Source organism: Rhodnius prolixus, unplaced genomic scaffold (genome assembly GCF_049639745.1).
Source record: "Rhodnius prolixus isolate KJV_2025 unplaced genomic scaffold, Rpr scaffold_13, whole genome shotgun sequence".
NCBI lineage: Eukaryota > Metazoa > Arthropoda > Insecta > Hemiptera > Reduviidae > Rhodnius > Rhodnius prolixus.
This window is the reverse complement of record NW_027411583.1, coordinates 11,817,141-11,829,082: the sequence shown is the minus strand read 5'-3', so window position 1 is coordinate 11,829,082 and position 11,942 is coordinate 11,817,141. Positions and strand designations below refer to the sequence as shown.

At 31.1% G+C, this 11,942-nt stretch overlaps 1 protein-coding gene across 1 annotated transcript; it reads left to right on the top strand.

Moving 5' to 3' along the window:
• Window positions 1–3,543: 3,543 nt before the first annotated feature.
• Window positions 3,544–6,653, top strand: LOC141447790 (E3 SUMO-protein ligase ZBED1-like). The gene has a single exon (XM_074115637.1). The coding sequence runs from the start codon at window positions 4,146–4,148 to the stop codon at window positions 6,015–6,017; it is 1,872 nt and encodes a 623-aa protein (XP_073971738.1). The 5' UTR covers window positions 3,544–4,145; the 3' UTR covers window positions 6,018–6,653.
• Window positions 6,654–11,942: the final 5,289 nt, after the last annotated feature.

The following is an 11,942-nucleotide window of genomic DNA, read 5'->3' as shown; positions in this document are numbered from 1 at the left end:
TATTATATGAAAGCCTTTCCCGAGTTTTTAGTCCGGTATGTTTCGGGTCATTGTCTTGTTGGAAGACAAACGTTCCCTCCAACCCTAATATTTTTGAACTTTCTCTTAAATTGCGTCTTAATATATCCACATACACATAAAGGTCCATCATACCATTAATTAGATCTAACTTGCCCACTCCTTTAGCACTCATGCACCCCCACACCAGAATGTTGCCTCCCCCATGCCTAAAAGTTGGCTTTATATTTTTCATTTTCATAGCTTCAGTTTTTTTCCGCCACACTTTTTGTCGTCCATCAGACCCACAAACATTGAATTTCGACTCATCTGAAAAGATTACGGATTCCCAGAAACTAGAAGGCTTAGAAACATCTTCTTTCGCGAAATCCAATCGGCGCTTACGATTTATTTTATTGATAAAAGGTTTTTTCCTTGGGACTCGACCGCAACAATCGTATTCATGTAATTTATTTCTAATTGTCTGCGGTGTTACGCTTACACCATAACCACTTGATAATTCTTGACAGATTTTTTGAGCGCTTGCCCTGGGTTCTTCTCGAACAGACTTCAGAATTTGCCGTTTATGAAAGGAACTAAATTTAGGTGGCCGTCCACTGCGTGGCCTACTAATCACATTTCCGTACTTTTTAATTATATTATGCACCGCTAAAGGGTTTTTTTGAACTATCTTCCCTATTTCTCGAATACTTTTTCTTTCATTTCGCAACCTCACAATAAGTTCACGAATTGGTCTGGGAACTTCCATATTAGTGGTTAAATATATACTAATTAGATTGTTTATTCACAAAACTGACAGTAGTGGTTTCTACAATACAATAGAGAACTTTGAAACTTTATTCAATCGTTTTTCTGTTTGTTATCTTAATGTTTTTACACATTTATACAGCTGTTCACAGACTTTTTTTGCATTCGTATGTGGGGTTGTTTTGTTAAACATTTAATTGTGATATTCCTGTTGAACAAAAATAAAAGATTGAATATAAAATGAAAACTCTGGTTTCTCTCTATCGAATAGTATATTTCATTTGAAAATAAAAGAAGTTTCTACTAAGATAATAATAAAAGTAATAAAATTTAGGTTAGTGTTCACTGACTTTTTTGGTCCAGTGTACGTATGTTACAGTTTTAAAGTAATTAAAAACCATCATCAGGCAATGAACTGTAAAGTATACATTATAAGTCAATCTAAGGAAATGCTATTTTTGTTTTTATAAGGTAGATTTAATTATGATTTCAGTAAACTAAGACCTAAAAATTTTGATAATTTTAAAAATTAGTCTTTCAATTATTTTGTTTTTTTGCCCAATGAACATATGTTTTGATGAATCAATTATTAAGAGGGAAAAAAGCAAGGTTTTTAAAATAAGTAAATTTCATTTCAGGAAAAGATAGTATCTAGCATTAGTCCAAAATTTCGAATAGGTTATTTTAATGAAAAACTACATTGTATTCCAATCATGCGAAACATAATGTTATTAAATGCTAACACAATTAGATAATTTTTTAATAATATTCAGTCTTCTCGGATGAGTGATGTCGGTAATGAAATATTTTTGAAAAGCGTGTATTCCATTTTACTTACATGATTGTTTTGATTAAAAAAAATTAATACCAAAACTAAGTCTGAATTCATGCCAATGTTCACTGAAAAAAAAAAAAAATGATTTTTTGTGTCAAATAAAATATTTTTTTTTCATTTGTATTCTGAGATGCCAGTTATATAAATTCTGGCAGACTTCAAGGAGAGAACTCGGTTCGAGCAGCTGCCATGCAGGCATCTACATTATAATCTGTAGGCCCTAGTAGTACAAAGAAATACAAATTTGATTATCTTTGACTGATTAATAAAATTTAACAGAGAACAATTATCTGTAAATTAACAGTAGTTCCACTTGAGTGGTTTGAGACCGAAGAAAGAAAAAGGGATTAAATCACAGTTACCAGTCAATTGCCAGCAAACACGATTCAAATTGATTATGGTGCACGATAGCTGAATGACATTGTATGAAAATTGAAGAATCCACTATATAAAAGTTCAATTGAAGAAGAAAGCTACTTAAATAATTTTGACTGTTGGTTGAAACTTGCCAGAAACTGAAAATTGAGAAATACTAAAATATGTTCCACCTTTCTTTTCATACTAACTTATATAAACTATGAATAAACAAGTTTCAGATGATCACTGATCTAAATGATGTAACTGAATGGAAACAAGAAAAACATTAATTTGATAGTACTTATTGATAAGTGTTCAAGCGAGTTGTGGCGGACTGACTGAGTGATATCGAGGAGGTTACTATACTGTAGTGATGGGCTATTTGAGCGGACTCGTTCCATTGGAACGAGTCCGATGGTGGAACGAGTTGATTCAAATCCCTATTTTAAAAAAAAGTGATTCCGCCCCGCCCCAAAAAAATTAAAATGAAAATGAGACAGCAGAGGTTTTGGAACGATTAAACATAAGAACAAATGTCACGTAATTTATTAAAATATATCATTAACAGTTAGCTTTTCCAGTTAATAACAAAACTATATTTCTTTTACACACATTAAGTACTATCCCTAATTTCCAGTTGCTCTGATAAATATAAAATTAACAACGTAACACAAATATTAACCCAAAAATAGGCTAGTCAATTATAAATTAAAGCAATTTTGTCATTATCTAGCTTGACCACTGGAAGACTGGAGTTAACTTGCTTCAAGAGGATTCAATAGAGAAACGGAAATGGGTAGGAAAGTATTCCATAAAAATTCTAACCCTTCAAACAAAATTATAATTACTCACAATATTTATCTAATAAGAATTGAATATCAAGCTTTTAAAATATTATCTTATTGTTTTACAAAAAGAAAAAGCTGTGTGCTTAATCTTTAACTAAGCGCTGGACACTCTTACTCTTATCTTCATTGGCGTAAGTTTAAACGTGTACATGTCCGCATGACGGTCAAAGTAAAACTGAGCCAAAATGTAGTATTACCTAATTGGTTTACTTACTGTAGTATCCCTCCCACTCTATCACCTATTTCACAAACATTCATCAATTGGAAATATTTTGTAGTTAAATATTCGTTTCATTTGAATACAAAAAACATAATAACGCTTTCTTAAGATGATTTTAATTTTTAAATTTTGTTTTTGTCCATTACTCTTATAAAATACGAAGAATTTCAAATAAAATATAATACACAAACACAAAATGATCTAGTATGCAGGTGGAGTCAGTCGTGGTTGCCATGGTAATGGAACCGTTAAACGACTCCGGCCCAACTCTAGCATTTTCATTGGTTAAATCCACTGGAGTTGGTGGAGTCGAATCCGGAGTGATTTAAATCCTTTTGAAACCGGACTCGTTCCACTTTTTCGTTCACTGATTCTAGCCAATAGAAATTGCTGGAGCTGGAACCGGAGTCGTTTAACGGTTCCGTTACCATGGTAACGACGACTGACTCCACCTGCATACTAAATCATTCTGTGTTTGTATATTATATTTTATTTGAAATTCTTCGTATTTTATAAGAGTAATAAACAAAAATAAATTTTAAAAATTAAAATCATCTTAAGAATCTGCTTAGAATAAATAGAATAATATTTTGCTAAAAAATATTTCCAATCGCCGAATGTTTGTGAAATAGGTAATAAGAGTGGGAGGGAGTCTGTAGTAAGTACGCTCTTTAGGTAATATAATTTTTTTGTCTCTAGATATGTAGCTATAGCAATAAGGGCCATTTCAATTTCATCTTTCGTGCTGATAACAATATTTCATGTGTGTCTGTCTTCTGATGATAAGCAGATAAGGGTGTTTTCCAGTGGTAAATCTTAATTAAGTTGAAGAGCATGTGCTTTGTTGATTTCTAAAATATTTTCAAAGACTAATATTTTCCTAAATTAAATAATTATTTCATTTTTATCTTTTGTTTTTCTTTATTGAATATTTGAAAATATTTTAAAAGCAAAATATTTAATAAATTAGTTTAATTTTTTTACTTTTTTATTTATTTTATTTTATTTATTTATTTATTTTTGCCCATCAACTACGGGGTTATTATCGCCTTTTTTACTATTGTTTCTTATTTTTTAAATTTAATATTTTATTAATTTTTAGTAAATTAATTTCAGACAAATGCCAAAACGCAGTGAAATTTGGAATCACTTTAATTCTATTGATTCTGTCAAAGCTAAATGCCGGTATTGCCACGAAATCGTTAGCTTTACAAGTGGCTCTACTAGTAATTTGTTCAGACATATGAAGAGAAAACATCCTATATCATTCAATAAAAGTAAGAATACAGAGCAAAGCACTGAAGAGATCCCTGTTAAGAAATCTCATTTAACTTCTATAGACACTCAAAATTTAAGCTCGCTTCCCTCTACTAGTTTAGCTTCCATCCATTCAGAAGTTGCAGATGTCGCTCCTCTCTCTTCATCTGCCCATAAGGCTCCGGTAATTCAAAAATCCTTGACTGACTTTGTAGAAGTAATCAAACCTTTGCACCCCAGTAAGTCCAAGGAAATTGATGAACAATTGCTCAAAATGATAGTAAAAGAATATCATCCTTTTAGTATTGTTGAAGATCAAGAGTTCAGAAAATTAATTAAATTGCTTTGCCCCAGTTATAATGTACCTTCACGAAAGTATATATCCAACAGTTTACTCCCAATGATTTATAAGCGGGAAGAATCAAAATTAAAAAGTAGATTCAACGAAGTAAATGCCGTTTGTTTAACAACTGATTGTTGGACATCGGTGAATAATGAAAGCTTTATTGCTATAACTGCCCACTACATAGACCAAAACACAAATTTACAAACACATTTATTGAAGTGTACTAGTTACTCTGAACGACATACAGCGAATAACTTGGCCTCACACCTGCAATCCACGGTCCAAGAATGGGAACTCACCAATAAAGTAACTGCCGTTGTTACTGATAATGGTGCAAATATTGTTTCGGCAGTAAAGCAGTGCAATTGGAGGCATATTTCTTGTTTTGCCCATTCAATGAATTTAGTTGTCCATTCGGGAATCGCAGAAATTCGCGTAACGACCGACAAAATTAAAGCTTTAGTAGAATATTTTAAAAGAAGTTCTCATTCTCTGACCAAGCTACATAATACACAAACACAGATGGGTTTCCCAAAATTAAAATTAAAACAAGACGTCCCCACTCGTTGGAACTCCACATTTATAATGTTTGATCGCGTTTTAAAAACCAAACAGCCATTGATCGCGACCATAGCTTTATTAAATCTACAGGGTGAACATAATATAACAACAATCGATTGGGAAATATTAGAGAGCGCGGTTCAGTTATTGCAGATATTTAATGAAATTACGGACGAAGTAAGTTCGGAAAATTATATAACAATTTCTAAAATTATTATATTCTCGCGCTTTATGACCGATCACGTTTCAAAATTTTTGCACACAAATTACAGACCTGAAATACAATCAATGGCTCGAGTAATTTGCGCTAATATTTCAAATCGGTTTTCCAATTTAGAATCGGTAGAAATTATAGGTCAATCGATGATTTTAGATCCGCGATTTAAAAACGAAGGTTTTTCGAGCGACATTAAATTCCGGAAAATGTACCATTCTCTTGCCACTAAATTATCATTTATTCAAATTCCGAAAGCTTCGTTATCTACCGATGTTCCATCATCCACAACTTCTACTTCTAGTCTTTGGCGGGAATTCGATGCAAAAATTAAAACGTTAAACCCAGTATCTGCCAGTATAATTGAATTAGACAAATATTTGGCAGAACCTTTTTTAAATAGAGAAGCCAATCCGTTAGATTGGTGGAGAGAGAGGAAAGACTTATATCCCAGATTGTATGACGTTGTTTTGAAAAGATTATGCATTCCAGCCACTTCAGTTCCTTGCGAAAGGATTTTCTCTAAAGCTGGACAAATATTAGTTGACAGACGCAATAGATTAAAGTCGAGCAATGTTTCTATGATATTATTTCTGAATAAAAATTTACATTAATTAATTTCTTAAGTTCTAAGTAGCTTTAAACTTTAATCCTTCTCTAGTCTGTGATAATGCTGTGATAAAAATTATTCATTTTGTTTTGTATTGGGATATATATATATATATAGACGGCTTAGTTTTATTCATTATTAAATATTTAGTAATATAATTTCATTTCGTTAATCTTTCTTAGTTTATGTTCATTGTTATATTTTAATTTGTTTGCATGTACATATTTTAAGGTCCAACTAACATCATTGATACCTTTAACAACCTTATTTCCTTCCCATTTCATTTCCCCTCCTGGCAGGGTAACTTCAACCTCCCAGTGGTCCTGCTGGATATTAACAAAACTGCTTTGTTTTAAATCTTGTTCTTGTGTAAAGCTAATTTTATTTGATGTTGTCAATAACAATTAGATATTATATATCTTTTAAAACTGTTGCAAATTACATGTAGTTTTGTTATTAACTGATGAAGTTAAGTACTAATAAAATATTTAATAAATTGCATGATATTTGCACGAAAGCATAGGATAGGTACGGCAACTGGAATCGATGAACGAGTTTTTGGAATCGATTCCGACCCTGGAGTTGATTCAAATCCAATGATTCCACAGGCGGACTCGTATAGCCCATCACTACTATACTGTACTAACATTCTCAATTCAAGCACTTTTAGATCATACAATTATTTGGGTATGAAAGAAAAGAAGTATTGATAAAAGCAAAAAAAAAAAGGTTTTGAACATACCATGATATGCCAAAATTATTTAATGAAGTATATTATAAACTTTATCTTTTAAGGCGACCTCATTCTGAAAACAATTCTGTACCTCGGAGGGAAAAGGCACCATGAACATTTTTTCGATTTTCAGATTTTTGCATCATTTTACAACTTTTTTGTTGCTCTTTCTAGAGGTGTATAGAACTATGTCGTATGTTTACTATTAAGCGATTTATGTATTTTTCAAAAACACCATGATACTTCATTACTTAAGAGTAAAAGGCACTACATGGGCATACATTTTTTTCACAATGGAGATCAAAATAAAATATTTTAAAATATGGGAGTTAAAGTGGCCATACCAACTATAATAATTACGGTGAGAAGTACAGGAAAGAGTATAACCGGAAAAGTGGAACAAAAAATGAATTTGGAAAAATATCTTTATTTGGCTCCCCTGTAAAATTTACTTTTTGTGACATGGTGCCTTTTCCCTCCGAGGTATAGAATTTTAATTGCACTAACTGGCTTGAATTTCCTCTTTTTCATTCTCAAGTACGCAATTTATCACCAATTTAAAGAAAGATTGCCCGCTATGATTTGCATAATTTGTGTATATTTTTCGCCAGAGAAGATTTTCATGCATATATTCTTATATTTTTGTTTTATTTAAGATGCTCAGAATAATTCTTAATTAGCAATCTTACACTTTGGAAATTTACCTCAAATTTTGCCAAACTTTTTAGGCGTACTTTTTTTATTTGACATATATTTCTATAGCATATATTTTTTTTCTTTTTTTAGAATTCTGCTTGTAACACCTCGATTACTAAACTTTTTTTTTCTGTAATACCTATAAATCATTTAATGTTTGCAATCTATTATTTACCCTACAAATTTTCTAAAACTTGAAATTATCTTTTTTTTTTGTGGGAGATACTTTTTGCAGGCACAGTCAAATATTTCTTACAACTAATAACCAAAAAATGAAAATGTAATTGTTCTTGCTAGGCAAACACTTGCTCAATGTTAATGACCATATGGAAAAATGCTTCAATTAGTAAATCATAAATTTTAAGTTTCGATAAGAGCTTAATTGGCAAAAGCTGAAATAAAGTTACTGATGAACTGTATATATTTGATATCATTCTATCAAAACTATAAATTCTGTTCCAATAAATCGAGAACAATAAATGCTCTTCCTTTTTAAAGAAAGACAAATTTGTTTTCTTAGAAATAGACATCAAAAAACTAGAAAGATGGTAATTTTACAGACTTAAGCTGCTGCTGCGAAGTTTCCTTAAGACTTTAACTACTTAAATTTGCGATGTTAATACTTTACGCTCACTTATTTCATCAGAAACTAATTTGTATTTATTTATTTATTTACTGTTTAAAGATGAGACGAAAATAATTTTAAATATTAACAACTGAGAGAAACACTAAAAAGATGCGCTACGTTACTATCCTCAACTTCCTAAATTTCCAAAAGAATCTTCTTGACAATTTCATTCAATTTATATTTACACAGACGTCACACTATGTTTTATCTACGTACCTGACTAAAACGACTGGAGACACAACACGAATCAGACTTCTCTCTAGACTACTTGGTGATAGATAATAGCTTTAAGTGTTACCACTTGCTAACAACATGAAAGTTTTTACATTATCTTGTAGTAATCAATGTACAAAAACTGTTAGGTATTGTTAAAAGTCCTATTAATGCTTCGCTGTGTTACAAATCCAAAATTCTACGTATCCCACGCACAGTCCTCAATATTCTTTTTTAGTCACCAACCCTGGCCAAAACAATTTTCTCCTACCTTAATCAAATCCTTAGCCTAAGCTCAAGGCAACTAACCGTTATTGGGTAATTTCCCAACAACAACTAATGTGAATTTATATTCAAATATATCAGGCCAATGTAATCACACCGCAAATGGTTACTTTTAACAGTTAAAAATTTTAGATAAAAGAGAATAAAGTTCTCATGTGGTAATTTCCGTAAAGTAAACTCTTAATGATCTGTAAGAAACCTTAGGAGAGTGTACTCATAACACGCCCATGATCATAAGTAAAAACTTGCAAGTTGGTACTTATTTTTTGTGCCACCAGTGGGGTCAAAAGGCTATTTTTGAGTCTTTTAAATAAATGCCATTGATTTTATCCTTAGTTTCTAACTGGTTTTAAATTTTCATCCATCAAAGATCGATTCATCTGTTGGTAACAGAATCTCAACTTTCCATCATACATTACACTTACTGACTTAGCTGTGTGAGAGAGGTTACATGCGATACAGAAATTAGAATATTTTACTAGTATAAATGAACTTGGTAATTTAGTGTAACTAGTAGTTTTAAATTAGCGCTCAACTCCAATTTTACGATTCTTAACCATTACCTACGCGAAAAACATAGAAAACCAATAAAAACATAATAGTTTTCACGAATTGTATTTTATTCTTTTTTACAAAAATATTTTACAGTTTAAAATTTCATGTAACACTAATGTACATTATGTAACCTTCCTCATTCAGTCAGAAAGTTTAGTGTGAAACAGAAACTTTCTAGTAATCAAATTATCTACAACAAACAGATCAATAAACCTCTACAAAAATGGATGAAAACTCGAAACCGATCAGGAATAGTAAAAAAAACATTCGTACTACGAAAGGATCAAATAAACGATATTATTTTAAGTAATATATATTTACGTAACACTTTTACTGGCTCTCTCAGTCCGAAGAACTATCATAAGCGTTCACTTGGGCCAACATCTTGTCCACATCATCAATGTAATACTGAACTGGAGATTTGATCACACCGTGCAACAGACTCTCCCTGATCCAAGCACTCTTCACAAATATCGCGCCACCTTTTTTCATTTTTTTCAACAATTTACGCTCTTTATAATTCTTGGTTATATAACCTTCAATTACTACATGCATAATGATCTCTGGTAAACATTGAAAACGATTCACGTACAATAAATTGAAACATTTACAGAATTTCTTAGTAAGACGTTTAATGACTGGTAAGACCATATGCGATGTGATGATCATACTACAAGGTCTGGTGGTATGTAGTGGTGATGATGGTGGCGGTGGTGGTGGAGAAGATGATGATGCTGATGATGTTGATGGTGATGATTCATTGTTCTCTAGTTGCTTTTGTACAGGAGATGAACGCTGGCTAAAGTTGCTGGCATCATCTTCTTCTGACAGAACAACAGAAATTGTTGAATCATCACCAGTAGACATTTTTCTACCGGCCAATTGAACACAGACTCCAATTTCGCAAGGTAAATGTATACCTGATTCTAACAATTGCAGTTCTGTAAAAACATCTTTACAATTACAATGTATAGTTTTGGCCATTTATCATAGATAACGGACTATAAACTAAATTGTACTCCTAGATGACTGACTAGTCACTAACTCAATCACACTTTAATTTCAGGCAAAAATATAAACATATCCCCCCTACCTTATAAATTATTACGGTTAAAATAAACATAAGCACGCCAAAGATTTTGTTTATATCATTAAAACAAAAAAAGTTTTTATATAAACAATATAAAGTTAGTTTTTTTTGGTTAGGTATTTCAATTGAAGCTAATACGGTGACAGAATCTGTAGTCTGTATATGACTAATACGCACCAAGCACATAAACAGGTTTGCAATATAAACAAAGATATTCTGTTCTTTATTACAACTATATACATATATTTTTTTAAGAAATACTACTCAAATGTTTATAAAAAAAGTTTAATCCTTATATTTTGTTTTAGACTATTATTTTAATAAATCTTTACTTACTCTTGCCCGTAGTTTCTGTAACTCAACCAACCCGCATATCCAGGCCCAGAAGAGGACAATATATTTGTCGAAACGTTGGCAAGAAGACGAGTTTGTTTTTTATTTGACCGACTCCTCGCCAATCTTGAATACTAAGTTTAACAACTTATAAAATATAAGGAGATAAAAATAATTAATATTTTTATATTATGAGGTCGTGTGATAAGAGTGAGTAAGAAAATAGATTATTTCTTCATAATTATGAATGAAAATATACGACACTGGAAAGTTTACTAGTTATTTCCGTTCTTCCCAACCTCTCCCCGGCTAAATTAATTTTTTAAAGCTCGTCAATAACTGAGGCAGTGGCGGGCGGCCTGCGGGACAGTGTTCTTTCATTAAATAATTTTTATTCTATGTTAATGCTTTTTGTGATTAGGAATTAATTATTCTAAGAAGGGAACTTTCGTAGTCCTTTAACTGACCATCATACAAAGTTTAGGTCTTCTACACTACATAGTACTTAAGTATGACGTATTTATGTGATGTCATGGCCAGTGTAACAAATAATTATAGAAATTGTTAAGAATATTGATTGAATTGAAGCGCCAAAGTAATGAACAAATATTTGTAATTTTTATAAAATTTTCACACAAATTCTATAATTGTAACAAAATTTCAAGGTAAGGGAAAATCGTGCAAGTATACGCACAGTTTTCAGAAACCCGGAGGGGATGCCAAGATCTCCGAAGAAGTAACCTTCAGCAACGACTTTTTATATATGCAAGGAATCAACGAGTGGATTTAAAAGGGGTTCCGAAATACATATATAAATAATAATAATAGAAAAAAATCTGATCCTCACAAATTTATATATATATATATATATATTTTTTTTTCTAAATGTAACAAAACCAAAAATTATAAATCTCTATTTTATACAAAACATAAACCTCTTCAAATATTGTAACTATTAAACAACAAAAACTTTACACTAAATAATCTACTTATAACTTAATTTGGCAACTAATACTTTAGTTAATCATGACGTTCAAAAGATAATCAGGTATATTTTTGAAAATATTGATCAATCATTGTACGATTAAACAATAGGCACATCTAGCATTCTTCCTATTATCTTCCAGTAATAATGACAATATTTTAATAAAAATAATATTTCATAAATATTTATTATGTTCGGATCTAAGAACAGATAATGGAACTGAGGGCAAAAACAGATGAATTTCATTGCATTAAACATTTAAACTACTATATCTTAAAAAAAATGGAACAGAATTGAGTTTTTAAAAGAATGAAATGGAAAAAAACTACATGCTATGTTAGAAGATTATGAGATTTTAAAATGAAACAATGAATACTGAGATTTATTTGAAAATCAAAGCGCAACTGAAGG